Source organism: Rhopilema esculentum, chromosome 7 (assembly GCF_057945365.1).
Source record: "Rhopilema esculentum isolate cy_ngs chromosome 7, ASM5794536v1, whole genome shotgun sequence".
Classification (NCBI taxonomy): Eukaryota; Metazoa; Cnidaria; class Scyphozoa; order Rhizostomeae; family Rhizostomatidae; genus Rhopilema; species Rhopilema esculentum.
In genome coordinates, this window is record NC_142821.1 from 7,576,464 (window position 1) to 7,595,196 (window position 18,733).

The 18,733-nt window shown below is 36.3% G+C and overlaps 2 protein-coding genes across 3 annotated transcripts in view; one reads left to right on the forward strand and one right to left on the reverse strand.

Annotated features, from left to right (window-relative positions):
* The window catches only part of LOC135683214 (clustered mitochondria protein homolog), a 32,133-nt gene extending 14,098 nt beyond the window's left edge, over positions 1-18,035 (reverse strand). Inside the window, exons 1-23 of one of the 2 annotated variants that reach the window (XM_065198414.2) lie at positions 17,897-18,035; positions 10,546-10,809; positions 10,147-10,214; positions 9,693-9,864; positions 9,260-9,403; positions 8,603-8,736; positions 8,416-8,485; positions 8,157-8,241; positions 7,946-8,024; positions 7,472-7,518; positions 6,931-6,974; positions 6,330-6,389; positions 5,140-5,183; positions 4,602-4,694; positions 4,047-4,138; positions 3,598-3,674; positions 3,155-3,180; positions 2,996-3,043; positions 2,139-2,211; positions 1,658-1,749; positions 1,290-1,330; positions 529-583; positions 244-322 (exon numbers count right to left, since the gene is read on the reverse strand). In XM_065198414.2, coding sequence (XP_065054486.2) covers positions 244-322; positions 529-583; positions 1,290-1,330; positions 1,658-1,749; positions 2,139-2,211; positions 2,996-3,043; positions 3,155-3,180; positions 3,598-3,674; positions 4,047-4,138; positions 4,602-4,694; positions 5,140-5,183; positions 6,330-6,389; positions 6,931-6,974; positions 7,472-7,518; positions 7,946-8,024; positions 8,157-8,241; positions 8,416-8,485; positions 8,603-8,736; positions 9,260-9,403; positions 9,693-9,864; positions 10,147-10,214; positions 10,546-10,789 — 1,867 coding nt within the window. In that variant the 5' untranslated portion in view covers positions 10,790-10,809; positions 17,897-18,035. Of the gene's footprint in view, positions 1-243; positions 323-528; positions 584-1,289; positions 1,331-1,657; positions 1,750-2,138; positions 2,212-2,995; positions 3,044-3,154; positions 3,181-3,597; positions 3,675-4,046; positions 4,139-4,601; positions 4,695-5,139; positions 5,184-6,329; positions 6,390-6,930; positions 6,975-7,471; positions 7,519-7,945; positions 8,025-8,156; positions 8,242-8,415; positions 8,486-8,602; positions 8,737-9,259; positions 9,404-9,692; positions 9,865-10,146; positions 10,215-10,545; positions 10,810-11,494; positions 11,620-17,896 lie in introns of those variants that run through there. The other variant, XM_065198415.2, reaches the window with a different exon arrangement.
* On the forward strand, positions 12,597-16,479 carry LOC148959941 (uncharacterized). Its single transcript, XM_089109256.1, has 2 exons — positions 12,597-12,724; positions 13,226-16,479. The coding sequence occupies exons 1-2, from the start codon at positions 12,706-12,708 to the stop codon at positions 16,477-16,479; spliced, it is 3,273 nt and encodes a 1,090-aa protein (XP_088965382.1). The 5' UTR covers positions 12,597-12,705.
* Positions 18,036-18,733: the final 698 nt, after the last annotated feature.

The following is an 18,733-nucleotide window of genomic DNA, read 5'->3' on the forward strand; positions in this document are numbered from 1 at the left end:
TTCAAAATATAAAATCAGAAAAGGACAAAGTGAAAATATCAGGGTGTACAAGAAAAAATGCCTACCAATTAATAAGCATTATACCCTATAATGAGCGAATGCATACAGACTGTTCTTTGAATTTTCTCTCTCCGTTCTCTTCTTTAACAATTTATTTATTAATCTTTAGCAATATATATATACTAATATATATATTATAGTAAAAACCAAAACATTATCTGCAGGACTAAGACGAATACATACCTTGAATGAAATTGGTATCAGGTGGAAATGTCCTAAAAAGATCTAATATGTAATGACGGCCATCAGCTCCAATTATACCCTAAGGAAGAGAAAAAGCAAAGTCATTAAGAGCAGGAGAAGGTCTTCTAAAATACTTTAAAAAAATGGCTATCTAATCTTTGTCATAAGTAAAATACATGAAGTGAAACAGCTGCAAGAACTAAAAAGCATATTCAATTCAACTTTTCCATATAATGGAACCTACAAATAAAGCTAAATTTGCACTACAAGGACAAAACAGCCTACCTTGCATTCCATTGATGAACAGAGTTCAACTTCTTCGCCCTTCTCGCTGCAAACTCTATATCAAGAAGGCATGGAATAAAAACGGAGTTTGTACATAGAAGGAATCTATATATATTAGCGATATTTTTAACACTTCCTCCATGAACCTTTTCCAAAAGTCATTCCTTATTCACAGCATTTCGGGATCCGTACTCAAAACTATAAAATCCACACATGCCTTGAAGAAAACCAACAGCTGAAGTATCCGGGGAAGAAATGAGAAATACAACATTAAGACAACATTTTTGGGTGTTCCAAAAGATTTTTGGAGGCCTAGGAATGAACAGCATCGCTTGACCTGCTTCGGTAATTCAAAACTTGCTTCGACCCTGCGAAGAAACCGAACTTAAACAACAGAATTGACACAAAACAAGCTATTAAGGAGAAGCAGTCTGTGTGTTCTGCGGTGGAGTCACAACCACGGTTGATTGCGTTGTTGTGAATTTGAGCAGAGAAGCACTTTTCGGTGAAAACTAAAAGCATTTACAGAAAGACTATAAACACCAAAAGGAAGAACAAATTTCACCGAAACTAGCTTCAAATATCACTAGCAACTAAAAGTTTATAGACGGGCAATGAGAACATATCTACTAAGACAAACGTTTATTTGAACAGGGCATTAATCAAGCTCGATCTTACGTCATAGTTAACATAAAGCACATATATAAAGACTGTCTAAAAATGCATCAGTGATACTAAATGGATTCTGGAAAAATACGTACTTATGTGGTCGGGTACGTAGGGTTTCTCCTGCCTTCTTCAGCTAAAAATATGAAGATTGTCATCATTTTTCATACCCTTCTTCTAGAGAATTGATATGAAAGCATTTGTTTACACTCAGCCGTTGGGAGGCCACTTTTAACCCATGAAAAAGCAAGAGTTTCTTTAGGGTTTGAGACTAAATACTGAAGGTTGAACCAAAACTAGCATTTTATAATACAGTGAGACATTTCTGTGTATTATTGAAATTTTTTCCAAAAACAAAAAGGATAAACAACTTAACTTCCACAATGTTGTCATTAATCAACGAAAACTGGTATATGAATTATTGAACAAGCTAATATGAAAAGTTAAGCTAATATGAACCCACCAATTCCAAAAATTTCTCATTGCCTGACAATGATTTTCCACCGTCGATTGAACCATAAACAACGGAGTTCTCTTGTTCTCTCTGCAGTATACCTAAAATATATGAAATACGAATATCAAAAAACTTTGTGATTCCCTTATTAACACAAAACATTTAACCGAATCTCATAAGTTCATAAATTCAAGAACAAAAACTAAACTACAGTAATTCTATAGGGAAAGAATTTGTGTTCGTATACGTTTAACTGCATAATGTGAGGTATTTTGTGATGTTCTCTAAGATTATATAGCCTTTCGCTAGTTCGTCACTTCAATATAAAATTTTCAAATGCATTATCTGACAACAGAAACCAACTGAGAAACTTAGTCTTTTCAGTTGCATGTGATGTCATGACACCGTAGAAAAGTGTCCATAAAAAAGCCGTTGATGCAATACAGAAATATCATATAATTCTATGAACACATCGAGCTAAAACCCTTACCTGGTATGATTGACTGGGCAATCACTCGATACCCCCTGTAATCAATAATCACAGTCCCAAGGGTGTACAGACCCTACAACGAAACAACGGACTTTAGGACCTTAACTAGTACCACAAATTAACCTTTCAATAATACACAAAGTTTTATAAAAAAAGCTCCTAAAAAAATCCGTTACTAAAAAACCATTTTTGATCTATCTAATTTTAAAACACAAAGTGATCCTTTCTTCGAACAAATAACCTGCTATCTTTACATAAACTAAATGTTCAGTTACAGAAAACGCTGCCTGCATGAATCACTGTGGTGATCATTCAAGGATTGCAGCCTTGAAACAACAATAGTAGAATCACGCGTAACAGACTCTAGAAAAGGTTTTTTGTGGATCAATAACTAGACAACAAACTTGAACACAACAGTGCTGTCTGTGAAACTATTTTAGGCCCATAAAACTGTCTACTTCGGTGGAGTCACAACAACTTCGAAAAAGCGTTGTTATGAATTTGAGAAGTAGGTTAGTTTTTGGCTAGTGAATGGATCAGCTGTTAAAATATTCAACAGCTTCTGGGAAATGGCACCAGCCAAAATCAAATTGTTTGTGAACGTTTGTTGTAAATTCAAAGTCTGTGCATCCACAAAAAAGTAAACTTTACAAGTTAAATTATTGAAAAGCTTGAGCACACCTGACGTTTAGTGACACTACTTAGGCGCCTCTCTCTAGCTAGGTCTAAACGTTTCACTTGTGTCCAAAGGAAAAGCAAGTTAGTTTCAGACAGCGAGAGACTGTTTTCAAGTGACTAGAATAAAAAGTTAAAAATATAACTATTTTAAGCTAATCTGTATGTTTGAGTTTAATTACCTCGATGTCAAGTCGGTTGAATGCAACAACGCCACCAAGGTCACCACCCTGCGGAAGAGCAGATTTATCAATATATAGAAGGGCCAAGGATTTCTAATTTTTTCAACAACAGCAACGAGCAAAAGTATCAAATGGCATGAATACGAGATCACCACTTACCGCCGCGGCATAAGCAGCTGCATCCCCTGAAAGGCAAACAGAGGTTTTTATACCAGGCCAACTTCACATTGATAAATAGTTCACAGAACTTTCAGTCAATTAGTTATGATTCTAACGAAAGTCATAAGGAATGATTTTTATCAGGGTATATACAGTGGTACAGCCTGCATTCAAGGGGGGTGGGGGGGGAAGAGGGGGCCAGACATCGAGCAAAAAGCAAGCAATAGCAACAGGTAGAAAATTGTTCAATTTTGGGGGAATGGGGAGTCACTACCCTTGCTCCCCCCAGTTGAGGCACCCTATCTTTTAATAACAGCTTAGAACTACTTACAGCTTAGAAGACTGAAAGAACCCAAAAATAGCTAAAGTTTATGATGTTTTTTACCTAAATTTATTTAATTTCACAGCAAAATGAAAATTAGGTTTCTCAGGAAAATAAATACCTCCAAATCGTCTGTAATGATCTCTAGAGTCGCATGCAAAGCTAAAGAATATGTTGTTCCATATGTACATTCGCAGCCTGAATCGTAATAAAATCAGAACTTAATAAATTAAAATATAATTCTTAATTCGTAATATGCTTTCAACTCAAATGACTCACGCATAACACAAATAAAGTTAACGTGCAGATAGGAAGAAATGGGAACCTTTCCTCGGCACGATCACGGGGTCTCTAATGACTGCGTTCCGGTAAAAGACATACAGAGAATTGACGTACAGTTCAAACAATAAATTCGCTAATTCCTTTTTTTCTGACCTTAGGCGTGCTTAAAGTTTAAGAAGAAAGCTAATTGTGGGATAGGGCAAGCAGTATTAATTAGAAAATCAATGTAAGAAGAACGCAGTTGTCCGTGACATTAAGGTTCAATGATTAAAGCAAAATTGATCATACTTCTCATCTTCACCAGGATTAATTGCCATAACATTTCCATCAACAACAGCAACCGCACCCTTAGTCGCAGCAGCTACAAAGTCACTTGTTATCTGCGTAGAATGGGTGGCAAAAAATCGATAAGGAAGCAAAATGTCTACAGGGCTTCCAGCAACTGGAAGAGAGGTTGAGAAAGCATGGTACCAAGGTTTTTTACATGATAATGAATATAGGTACAAACTATATTGGAAATATTTTCCCTCGACCTACTAATAAAACTTGGGCTGAGGTTGATTCAACCTTGGAATATCAAATGTACATCAATCAAAACTATATGCAATATTGGTCTGCAACGATCAAGCCTTTTTTTCTAAGATCGGTATAGAAATACTTGCATCCTCGGATAGCAGATTTGTGGATAGCAGACTTTTCTAATTGAACATGGATACTTATCTGGTTTTGGTGTGATTAGGAATTTGCGCCCCAAGGAATTAGTCACTATCACTTTCAATTAAACTGTAATGAGAATAGAATGAAAAAAAATTAAACCTCAAACAAGATTGATCGAATAATCACCTTGTAAAGGGCACGATCTCTTAGGATCCGCTGGTGCGTCGATTTTCTTGGCAGCTCTTTCGCAGATTGCAGCTCTTCATTCCAGTCTCTCAACTGAAAAAGATGATATTTTTGGTCCAAACGGCTTTGCCCTCGCACTAGAGAAATTCTAACATAGCTCCGTCTGGGTTAGGGTTTTCAACCAAGGGCTTTCTACCAAAGGATGGAAAAATGGAAGGATTTTTCACGGCATTGATAAAGTTAGTACACAGTATCGGTCTATCTACCCCCAGTGTAAAAACAGTAGCCACTTTGCACATCAAAATGCTAAACTACAACTATAGAGTGCTTCTTACTACACTGGTTTTGACGTAGACTTATCACTTCACCGAAGACGTAATCAACCACTTGATTTTCCTGTTGAAAGGAGAATCGTGGAGTGATTCGAGTAAATGGAGGTATGGAAAAGGATCTAGTAACTGGGAACATCAAAAAAGTACAAGCTTGAATAGATGCGATTCTACTGCAAGAGCAAATCATGTAAGTTTGATTCACATACTTGACCAGGTATTTGCTCCTCGTATCCAATTCTCCCGGTAACAGCTAGGACAATAACGCATTCAGTAAAGTAATGCTCACACACAAATCAAAATAAGACAAGCATTTGGGAAATTCAATGCCCATCAATAAAAACGTTATCATCAAGTTGCATCTTAGTTTATGACTATCCAGAGGTGATTTTCAACCATCATTTCAACAGATGTAGAGAGATAGCACTGTGTCATGCCTTTAGAACTGTTGGGCGCATCAAGCGTGAAACTCTGAGCAGCAACTTTAAACCTTCCTTTTATATACAGCAAAATCATGTACAGCTTTGCCTACAGGGCACTGACCGGTAAACAGTAACTTTGATTTATAGATATATATACTTTGCATGTATACGACCGCTTGATTATCTTCATCAATCTAAAGGATTCTTTTAAAGAAAAGCGAACATTGCTTAAGATTTGATTAGAAAAGGTACATCTGTTATGATTTCTATCATATCTTTCAGCAACACTGCATTGTTATTGACAATAAATTGGGTCAAGAAATCGGATAGGAGGAAATCCAACAAGTTTTTGCGTAATTTTTCACTGAAAGTCACGACTAGGGTTTGTAAGTTAATAGAAAATCAGAAACACATACATGAATATGTCTTCCTACCTTCAGAAGATATCCCAAAAAACAAACTACTTCGCCAGCAAGCAGTCAGAAAAGTGATAAACTACCCCAATTTTTAGGTCTTCCCCAATCTCCCTACAATTTGTCTCCCCCACCCCTCGGTAGCCCCCCTTGCTTTAGTTGTCATGTCGAGCATCATGCTTTCAGGACACACCAACATTTCCTTTCAATCGCAGATATTTCATCCTTTTTGAAGTTATAATCATTGCCAAAAGTGGCTAGCCTATTAGTTTCTAACTAGTGAATTAAAAATAAGATACATCTATTCGCTGTAAACTTGCCACTTATATGAAGCTTTGATTTGATATCTTATATCATAAGCTTTGATGTTATCTGTCTTCACCATTCAGCACCGCACCAATATCTAATCTTCTCTGAAAAGTGCTTCACCACTATAAACAATTAAAAACTTTTGCAACTTGCAGATAGATCTCAGCAAAACAAATGTGGTTAACCTGCCTTACGTAAATCGGTTTGGATTTAAATATGATAGGATAAAGATCATTGAAAACAGCTCTCACTTACCGTCCTCGGCTCTGAATGGATCGGAAACATGCTCGAATAGTGGGGAAATCCATGGGTAGACTGAAGAGAACGGAAGAAATACTGTCACTAAAACTTAATTGTTTAAATTTCCACCAGAATTTCTTGCTTATTCTAAACAAACTATTCTTAATCAAACTAGTTTTGCATACAAAAGGTCTATCAAATTATCAAGAATCCTCTAAACCGTTCCCAGGAAAAATTATCACATTAAGTTTTTATCCAACATATAACATATATAAAAGATGGGTTAATTATGTGCAAGAGTAATCAAATTTGTATCTAAAAACGCAAAGTGGAGAAAAACTGTAGAAATTAGGACCACTTTTGATCTGTTTTATAAGATCAGTTGGCTAATGACACGTATATATATTGCAGGCTGAAGCAGAAAGACGAGTCAAAAAGTCATCTCTATCACACCTGACTTAAAATACCAGAGGTTTTCATTCTATACCTTTTCAGTAAATATATACACGTAAGAAATACCGGCTGCGAAATGTAACCCGCAGTCTTACTTAAGTATGACACAAAACACACAAGAACCCAAACAAGCAGCAAAAATACAACAGAAACTGAGCTATACCTTGATACGGGCATGGTACAACCTCAAGTGGATGTTTCTTTACACTGTAGAATTAAACATAATTTTTAATGATCCCAAATGGAAAACATAGTCTAAACAATAATTCAATGCTGTGTAAGAAGAACCAAAACTGATCATTGAATTAAGATGCATAACTTTTAATTCAAATTGCAGATAACCTTGCAAATATTACTGAATCTAAGACCATAAAAAATGTCTTTATAATATATATATAATGTATAATGTCTAAAATAAATGTAGTAAATCAAATTCTCTCAAAAACCATGGCAATAAAACAATATCAATAAAACGATAAAACACACAAAAACACCATCTCTTGAAAAGCCTATCACATGAAGCTAAATAAGGTTACTTTGAGGAAAATAGCTTCAAGGTTGATATAGAAACTAGCACAAGAAACTAACAAATTGACATTTTTTAGAAGTTAAAACTGTTACACATTGTAACCTGTAGCAGCAATAATATCACCCAAAAATAAGACTGAAAAATATAATATATACATATATTAAAATGTACATACCTCTGTCTTTGTAATGCTGAGAAATTCTTTTTAAATAATGGACTGACCTAAAAAAATATTATAGGATTGTGGTATAAAATCACACCCCAGCTTCCATCAATTTATGCTGATAAAAAAAATCCAGTTAATGTGTTGATTCATAGATGGGGGGAGGGAGAGCGGAGGTTGTAAAAAATGGGCCATCCCAGTTTCACGCTTAATGTAATCATGAGGCATTTGTTAAAATTCTATTTCTACTCCTTGATATAAGCTCAGAAACATGTGTTTTTTGTGTATAGAACACAACAGCTTATATTGCAGCCCTGAGTTTTACCCTTCTCTGAGTTTTACCCTATATGACTAATAAAACAGTGTTTTTCATTTATCAGAAATACTGAGCCTAGGGAGTAGCAATATTGTTTCTTTTCTTATCAATGTAATTCCAGTTGATTATAGAAAGAATACATGAAATTAGCCCTTGCAAAAGATTCTTACTTGGGAAAGAAGGCCAACCAAGGTCTGAGCTCTGCATGGTTCATTGTGAGGCTTAGGATCAAATTCAACATCTGTTGTTCTGAAAGGTAATTTTTCAAGAGATGAAATTAACAATTAACAAGTAAGAACAATATTCAATGGATTATGCAAATTTGTGCCACACAATTTAGTGAAGTGAGCTGGCCTTTTAAATAGTAAACATATACAATACCTGTTTATGTAAAACCCATTAGAAGAAGCTGTTATGCTATATTTATTTTCTTCCAGTGTCACAACATCCAGGTATAAAAGATCACCTAGAAACAAAACAAGCTACATTAAAATAAATCTTTCATTCTTTGAAGTTTTTTTTGATAATTTCTAAAATATTTTACTTTAGATTCATAGGCCAATAAAATAAAATACTTAATGTTAACTGACCTTTTGACATAATTTCAACATGGAAGCTCCTAATAAAAACGCTTTCTTACCAGCCAACTTTCTGGGACCTGGAGGTGGGTTCCAGCTTGAGTAGCGCAAATCTTTTAAGCATTGTTGTGCCTAAAATGTGAAATTGTATTATTATAGATTAAGAAAATTCTTTTCAAAAGGAAAAGAGGCTTAAGTATACAAGAAACATCATGAAAAACAACTTGAATACCAGCATAAAAGAATTACCTTGGGCTGATTGGATTCTGGAATCAATGGCTCTAATTCAGGGACGCTGCCAGTTTCTTCCAATACTGAACAACCAGGAGGAGTGCAATCCTCAGTTGGCAAATTTGAATCTTTGGATCCCTTCAGAATTTCATCTAAAGTGTTAAAGGCACTTTAATTAGAAAACTTTTACATTCCATAATCTTTTGCAAAACAGAAATGTCTTAAGGTGCCATATTTCAATTAATTTTTGTAAGAGCTATCTCCAATAAGAATAAATTAACATGTGATGGCATATTGAGCCTTGATACAAAGAGGAGGCAAAAGAAAACCTCAAAGCTCATTTGATGAATTATAGTTAATGTTACACCTTCCAATTGGTGCTTGTTCTATTTGGCATTCAGGGAAGAAACAAAATGAATAGAAGAATAGAGAGCAAAAATGAAGGGGCTATGGCAAGAAACAAGCCAATAAATTCCTTGATAACTTGTAAGGGCTGCATGGAGAGATGGCACAGAAACCCCAAACCAAGCCATTACTTTGCTGAATCATGGCAACATAGCTTAAGCCAACCAGTCTCCTTGCCGCTTGATTTTTCATAAATATTTACAGTTCACTCCAATACATGATGTATCAAACTTAATAACATGCAATTAGATAAATTTTCACCACATTCACCTTCTGGGTCAACACCAGCAATGGTAGTGCACAGAGACAATGAGAGGTTATCAGTTGCAGAAAATGAGCTTTGATACAGTGACGTGCTTAGAAGATCTCTTAGACGTCTGATGTGAATTCTTGCTTCCCTGACACTGTATGGTTCTAAAAATAGAATTCTCATTGTGTTACTGCAATGGCAGTTTAATGCAAATTATTAAGAGCTACATATTTGCTTTTTAATTTTAGCCCAGAGGCATGTTACAAAAACAAAGAGCTTCAAATGAGTAATACCCTTATTTGTCAAAATTCCTGTCAATTAGGCAAAATAACTTTCGCAGATACCACAATCTATCAATTCTTGTTTCTACACTGTTCCAAAATTTCTACTGCATGAAACATTATATCTAAGTATCTCTGTTCTATGGTATTATGCTACACTCAAAACACATACCATCTACAACTTTCACAACAGCATCTTCTTTCATGTCTTCAACTGTGTGTAGCTCAACAAAATCATCCAAGCGGTTTCCGTTGAGTTGTAAACTGAAACAGGTCCTGAAGCAGCTCTCTGGTCTGTCCAGAACTACCTGCCTGATCTCTTGCACAGTATCATGATTTGATATCTGAAAAAAGGAACAGCATATAATTAAAAATGATCAGTTAGATTCCCTTTCAGTCGTTGTTTTTAAGTTCCATCTACTTTTCAGTTGGATACTAATTTCATTTAAACACTATATCATGTTTGTCACCTGACAGATACATCACAAAATTTCCTTTCAAGATTTTTGATGATGCAGGGCAAAATATTGTTGCAGATAATTAATGGTATATTTGGCTTAATGTAAAACTCTTATCCTGTTGTAAAATCAATGACAATACTACTTCTGACCTTTAATCAAACAAACCTGCAATGTAGAAGGTTCACCAGCTCCTGGAATCATCAGCTTGATAGTGAAAATCTTCAGTGGAATGTCTGTAATAAAAAAAGTTTTTTATCAATTATTTTCTACAGAACAAAAAGAATCTCTTCAAGATGCTGGCTATCTTGAGTCATCCACCAAGGTGAGAGAATATAGATATAAATGACTGACAGAAACAAATGCAATGCTGTTGGAAGGGTGGGGAGATCAAAAACAGTGCTCTGTTAACTCCATTATAAAGTCTTGATGAGGAAAAAACATTGCTCTACTCCCTTTCCTTTGATGTTTCTTTTATCTGATGGGCTTCGAACATCAATAGAATATTGCTAACAACGCAAAAAAGTTATTCTACAATGGCTGGGTATTCAAACAACTGAAACAAACCTTCAGGATTTTCAGCATTAGTTTTCGCTTCTTCTGATTCTGTTTTTACTTCTCCATTTAAAGTCTCTAAATTTTCTTCCTGTTCCAGGGAATCTTCATGTCCATTCTCACCATTCTTAATTTCTATCCCATTTTCAGGTGTCTCTCCACTCATTTTTTGGTTCTCATCAGAATTTAAAACAACTTTTGAATCTTTTTTCACCTGGATACTGTTTGCATCATCAGAATCAAGAATACAGGGCATTTTCAAACACAACTAGAAACCTGCAATGACAAAAAATCAATAAATGTTTGGATAGCTAATTGCAACATCACAAATGGTTAAGATTATATCTTGTTGAAGGTTATATAGAATAGAATAACTTTATCAAAAGTTTTGCATGCAGGGCCTTTTCACTAAACTCCAAGCTACAAGTGGTTATTAATTTATCACTTCTATAAAAAATACTCAAATCTGACCCAAATGCAAGAGCTTCAATCATCCTGTTTTCAATGATCTCATCCTGATATATATTCATTAACACTGAAATCGTCACTAGCAAATTCTAAGCTTTATATATTAATTGACCATTTCTGAAAATTTGGGGCAAAAAACAAAAAGTGTCAAACTAAAACTTTACTCCTTTTAACAACTCTTCTAACTTCATTATTAAAAGGCTAGCAAAAAGCAAAACAACCCATTGCTCAGAGAACCTATGCAATCATGTATAACAAAAACACCTTTAGTGCAACTTTCAGTAAACTGAATACAAAAAAGGAAACAGCATAGCTGTATACATTATCTATGGGTGCTGGAAGGCATCAAAATGAGAGGGCATATTTAAACAAAGCATGTCAAGTGCATTTATTCCTATAGAACAATAAGAAAATGTCTTGTTATCAAAATACTGTTTACTTGTAACAATTACAACAATCTAAAGTAACCATCTGGTCTGCATATGGCACATACTTTGAGCAGAATAATGCATCAAGAGCCACAGCTGCTACTCATAGTTAGACTTAATGCACTCACAGTGCAGTTTCTCTTCAAACAATAACTATTTGCCTTATCTCTGAACAATAAACAGAACGGCTTCTTTAATGCTTCTTTTTTAAGGCCAACCAAACAAAAGATTTGATGCAGTTCAATGACTCCAATGAAATGATTAGCAAGATGATCAGTAATAGATAAAGGTGATCAGCTCTTAGGATAATTATTTTTGACAATTGCAACTAAGCACAGTATCAGAACATCAATTTTGCTAATTTCATAACTAAATAGATTAATAAGAAGTAACAAAAACATATCCAGAAAACATTTTCAGGTCATTGGGCAAACTTCACTGCATGGTGAGGAGTTCACCCTAAATATAGAGTGGCCAAATGATAAGGACACCATAATCAATTTTATAGAATTATGAATCATGACAACACTGAAAGAATATAACAGAGTAGTCTCACATTACATGTCCAAAACATCAAGCTCATGAACAATGAATCTTTCCTTACCACATATTTTAATTCTTATTATATTTGTAAAATTTACATACTAGTGTATCTTGTAAACATTTCCAATATCTGAATATGATTTGCTGTCAATCTGACATCCTGATAAAACAGGAAGAGACTGATTATGTGAGGGAGCCTAGACACACCAGGGTGCATTTCATGTAGGTAGGCCCGAATATGTCCGGCGTGGGCTAAGAAAAATGCCTTGGCGTAGAAAAAAAAAATTCTGTTTTTTAGCGTGTCAGCGACAGAAAACCCCGAATATCAATGACTTGTTTAGAATTATTGGCGTATCGTTGACAGAAAACGGCGTGACGGCGTGGCGCATCGCCGAGATATGATTTGATATGCTTAACTAATCTCCTCTGCGAGGTGTTTTCTTTGATTTCTATATTAGTTTCGTTATTCCGTGGTCCATGGTTCTGTGGTCCGTATTTCGACACAAAGAAGGAAAAATCATGTCAAGGAGCATGCTGAGTATTATATGCACCCTGGTGAGTCCATATAGATAAGGCGTTTCCCGACAGAAGTTGGGATGACACTTTCAAACGGAAGTACTGTCACAAAAAGGAAGTACTGTCACATTTTCGAACGTTTGTCATGTGGTCTCAATATTAAATGAAGAGGCAAAGCCAAGAACTTGCGTTCCGTTAGAATATTACATGGATTGAAATGGATATTGATGAAAACGGTAGGTTTTTAATTTTCCTGTGTATGTACTTGATTTTGCAAACTTTAAACAAGTGCAATAAGTGATAGATTCAAACAATCAAGAGGGGAGAAGTTGATGACTTAAAAGTACGTTCTTACGCTCGAGGGAGGGGCAACCTCCAAACCGTACAAAAGCAAACAGTAGGGAGGGAGATCCAAAATCGATGGATATTGAGCACAAGTACTGTTTGAATGGCCCCTAAGGCCAATTAATGTGGAGGGGGGCTTTAGATTTTTCTCTATTTTGCAATCATAATAAACGTTTCGGTTAATTTGGTTTCTTACACCTTCACTTCTATGCTTCTATGGCTTCTTAATCACGCACATTTTTGTAAGGAATGAAATGCTGGCTAAGCAAAGACTAATTTTGGTTTAATCTAATTAGCTCATATTATTTTTGAATTGCCCAAGAAAAAGAGGGATCGCTTTTAATGAATAGCGGGAATAAAATGAATAAAATATAACAATTAACGTTTTTCAGATAATCAACAGAAACAAAGTCGACAGCAAAGTATAGGAAAGAAACAAGTGATTTTGTCCTGGGCGAAAGGATGTGCAAGTAGTAGCAAAGAAGTTATCCCTGAAAAGAGACAAAAAATCTCGTCAGAAAAGGGCAGCTTTACTTGCTTGCAATGCTTTGAATTACACTTGAAAGGAAAAAGGGATGAAAGATATACATCTGTATGCAGAACAGATCATTCAACTGTTCAATGTCATAAAAATAGATGGCACAGCATTCCTGGATCGAAGTTATGCACAATTGTTCCAACAGCTGCAAAAGAAGTGAGTTCATTGAAGTTAAAATATGCAAAACAGAACGTATCAGAAGTCACTACACCTGAAGAAAGAAACACCAGTACAACTTCATCACAGATTATTTCAATAGACCCGGTACATAGCACTGCAGCAGCTCAAGGCAAAAACAATCTAGAATTAGCTACGCCAAGCTACGAAGAATACCTTGATGAACTTGAATCAAATACTGAAAGTGAGGAAAATAAATTCATGGAGGCCCTATCACCCATAGAGCCCCTGGAACCCCTGGAAGCATGCAGCAACGAGCCTCAGTTGATGACAGAATCAAGTGACAAAGAAACATTGGATGGGATAGAAATATCTGGAATGGACACTCAAAGTACACTTTTATCTTTTAGAACTGAAAAATTAGATGCAACAAAGAAGAACAGCACCGTAGACATGGATGCCATTATGACTGAGATAAATCAATTAAGTTTAAAGGTGGATGATATTGGAGCAAAGCACAGAAGCTTACAGCAGCTTGTTTTTGAAGACCCAGAGACTGGAAGGCAAGTTGCTGCAATGAAGAAAGCCAACAATATCAATGAATTAGTTGAGGCATCAAAGCCAATTCAGTGGTTCTATGATGAGAAAAGTGGTTGTGCAGTTCTGAGATGTTTGCCATGTTATGAGCTTCATCTGAAAGCTAAGCCAACATTAGCCGATTTAACTCCATTACAAGCACAGCGAATCCTTAATCCAAGAAGCAGTGGAACATTTGCAACTGGAATTTTCTTGAAAAAGGAAATCGCGAGTCTGTTAATCAAAGGTCATAATAGGACTTGGTACCGGGAAAAAAATATGCTAATTGACCACATGTGTATCATAGGAAACGGCTCAGAGACACATAAAATTGCCATGGAAGCATACAAGCAGGCTTTGAAATCCAATAATGAAAATGCAACAACTGCAACACATTTATTTAAAGCGGCTATAGTGGATTTGAAACTTGGTGCAGCAGCAAGAAACTTTGAAGTGTTAGTGTCTTTACTCGCAAATTGCTCTGTAAATGTTGGAAACATTGGGCATGGCAGGAATCTGTTTAATGACATACTGTACTGCCTGGAAAAGTCGATGAACAAGAAGACGGCAGAATTCCTTAATCAGCCACTCCCATCAACATTCCTTCCTCCACACTTTTGGGTTACCATTGATAAAGCTACACCAGCCAGAACAACAAACCAAGCAGTATTGGTTGTCGCCAGAGATAAGAATGGGATACCCTCCCCAATACCTGTTGCAGCTCCTGCCATTTATACAGAATTTACCGAAGCCTCATATGATATATTGGCATTAAAACTTCTGGAAGCAATTTCTGATAATTTCTCCCCCCAAATTCTGGAAAGGCTTTGTGGTGTGGCAGCTGATGGCCCTTATCAGGCTTCTGGATTCAGAAGTTCACTTTTTCGGCAACTGGAGATCCCAGAGCATGTAGACAAAGTGATCGCTCTCCCCATAACGTGGGATACAGCCCATGTTTTAAACCTTGCTGTTACCGAAGTAAGAGATGCTAACTCACCTGGTGGAGAACATTTCCGTAGATTTATCAAGAGATGTAATGTGTTCAATCATGTTTTGGCAAATGGAAAGGGGTTTGCCTTTTTGCAGATGGTGGACAGTACTGCGAGACGACCTGTGTCATATGCTACTCAGCGTTTCATGAGTTCATCGTATGAGCAGTGGCTCAAAATTGAACAGAGCTACCAATCGTACTGGCAGGCATTTGAATTGTTACATCCACGGAGGGATGAAGACGAAGAGTGGCAATACATGATTGCTGGAAGTGATTTTGTGGCAGATCTTTTATCCTTTTTGGATATCATGGATCCTATTATTGATCTGATGCTGAGAGCCCAATCACTTGACACTCCAATCTGGAAGCTACAAATGTGGTGGCCTAAAGTCAGAGAAATTCTGCTAAAAGCTGTAAAAGGGAACCCCCTGGTCTTTCCTAGACTGTCAAAAGTCGAACACTCTTTGATACCTGGCTTAAAATTCAAAGGAGTTGAATTACTTCAAGGTTGGCTCATAACGAAAGATAATAGAAAAAATGCAGATGGAAATTCTCGCTTTACGTGGCATTTGCGTGACAGTAAAGATATCGAAGAAGATCGCAAGAATTTGGCCAAAGAGCTATGTGAAGCTTTGAATATTAGAATTGAATCGCTTGCTGAAAAATCACCATCAACATTTGAAGTATTTGATGCGGCGAATCTTGTTAAGCTTCACTGTGGAAAAAGAGTTAATAAAGAAATAAAATATTTTGTAGATGAAGGTGAGTATGAAGTATATGGAGTGGAAGAATGTAAGCGCATATTAACAACGATTAGCGAGCTAAAACATGTGAAGGAATCAGGGATGAATTTCGATTCAAGAATGGCGTATCTTTACATGTCCAGAATAAAAAACGCTGTTAAAGCAGGCATCTGGAATGGCAAGTGCCCAGAATGGTTTATTATAAGCCAAAATAATGTTAATTTACATACTCAAAATGCAACACTTGAAGAGTTTGAAGAAGAAGAAAGCAATACATTAGATTGTCAGTTCAAAATGGTATTTTCAAATGGAAAAGTTATGAAAGTGCGCTTACATGAACAGCGAATGTACCAATCATTTTACAACAACGAAGAAATCTGTCACATTGCAAGTAAGCCATCTTGCGCTCTAATTGACATTCTTTTGGCTAAGGGAGGGCCTGGAGCAATAGCTGAAAGCTTTTACAGCTCAATGAGAAGGAAAAACAGTCAGGAGGGCAATCGAACGAAACACTGGTTAGAAGAACGAAGCTGCAATGGGCCTTGCCGTCACTTCAAAACTGCAAAAATATTATCAAGGATGGGATTAAAACTTACATTCAGGGAGATGATAAATTGCGGCCGCACCGACAGAACACGTTTTTTTCCAGTAGAAATAAGGATTATGTTGTATCAAAGGTAATTGATCGTATTGACAGTGATAAAGGCCGTTGTCCTTTCCTGTCTGATAATTGAAAGGTACTCTGGTATGAATAAGCTACGTACTAATATCTTATATTTCATTAACTCAACTGTTTTGTTTCTCTGTGAGATATGTTTGTGCATGAATGTATTGCCAAATCTTTGAAATTAATTGTTTGAAATCCAGGTTTTGTTCTTTTAATTTTTTATATAGCTAACTATTCTTTAAATCGTTTTCGTTAATTTATGAAATTTTAAGTGAAAATCTTGTTGTAGTTCTCTTGTCATTCCTCTCAAACCTTTATTATACGATTCTCAAAAAGAGGGTCACCAAAAATATTCGACCAGAAACGTTGGCTGTTGGCGTGCTGCTAGAAGCACCCTTTTTTAAGTCCACAAGACTTGGCGTAATTTATGAGTGCCAAAAAAAAGTGTCCGGCGTAGGATCAACATAGAATGCACCCTGGTAGACACATAAACAAGCCTGGTACAGGCAGGGCTAATGGAAACAGGGAAGGGGGTTTGGAGAGTTAAACCTCTATGATAAAATCCCAAAATATTGTCTTAAATATAGACTCAAATTCTTCTCGCCCCAACCCTATAAAAGTTCATTATGTTGATAGATGTGGCATAATTTCGTAGATAAGGCATAATTCTTTGATAATGTTGCCCTGTCACATGGGGCCTTCTGGTATGTAGCGTGCGTGATATGGCAACCAGGCCTCCAATGTCCACGTGGGCCTTGCAAAATTTTCGATCATTAATTCTGAGATAACTTTGTTACATAATTTGCTATTTTTTCCCTTCTCCGAAAAAAGTGCAAACACATGTAGAAAGCTCATTAAAACCAGTACATTATTTTCTTTCAGGGAAATTGCTCTCAAAACCAGAGGTAAGACGGCAAGGTTCTAAACGAACAAGACAACGGCCTCTTTTAAAACATTTGGGATTTAAAATATAGCATACGGTAAGGATGCAACTAATATGGAAAAAGAAACGCCTAGGCCCGGAAGATGTTACTATACTTTGCAAAAGTCATTGCATAACTGGCCTACACGGTTTGGAGTGCAAAGTTCAAAAACGTCCCAAAACAAGACATGTGGTGCATGACCGAGTTGAAAATGACGCAATACGAGCAACTCATCATATTTTTTGGTTGAACGATGGTAAACTTGTAATTATTTTTTGCTATGGTTTATAATAATTATAATTTTAATCAAGCAAATGAAATCATCTTCTTACAAATCATGGCACGCCTCAATCTGAGAGAGGGCCTTACATAATTATATTCAACCAGAGAAACTCCGATGTTCCATTTTATAACTAGAATTATTTGTTACAAGCGACAAAGTTAACTCGAAATATGAATTTGGTTGGAATACATTGGCGTTTGGATGGAAGATTCGAAGGTTACATACCTTACTAAGTCTAAAACCACGCTCACGCCACATACATTACACCAGAGGCCTTTATAGAACTAAATACTGAGCTTAATCGATGCTCAATCTTCACAGGTGACAGACTGTAATAAAAATTCACTTGGACGATCTTTCTTCACTCTACGTGTCAGAATATTGAATTGCAATCGCTCAGCCCAAAATGTTTGTAGGTTCTCCACATTTATCAAGTAGCAGGGTCAGTGTTCAGCTCAGCTTCTCACGTGTGCGCTGCAGTGACTAAAAACCATACCTGCTACGCACTCAACTCGCCTTTCCATTGGCTAGAAGCTTTGAAGTATGGTTATTGGGTAGGTTATGGTGTGTGTGTCACTCCTCCACAGTTTCCATGAAATTATCTAGATTTTTGCTTCCACCTTGACCGACCAGACTTCTCCATGGCAATACGGCGAATCAACAGGGCGCTTATTTTACTTATATTTTTGGGGCAAGTGCTTTCCACAGAAATGCGACCAAGAAATTCCCAGCTTCTTTTTCTAAGTAGCGATACTTAATCGAAGAAATTGAATACAAGCGGAACAAATTTCGTGACATGATTCTTGACCTATGTAATAAGGTCGGCAAGAAATGGAAACAAGGTTGGTTATCGGACATAAGTTGAAACATAGAGACAACTGTCAAATTTACCATCCGCAACCCTTACGTCATTCATATGGCCAAAGCCCATGGCCTTCACAATTAGGCTGCCAACTCATCTACCAAGGATAATACTCTTCGGTCAATCCCTATTATTCAGTAGTACACACTTTTTATATAAGCACCAGTTAACTTTTGCCAAGGCTAAATAGTCTCAAATTC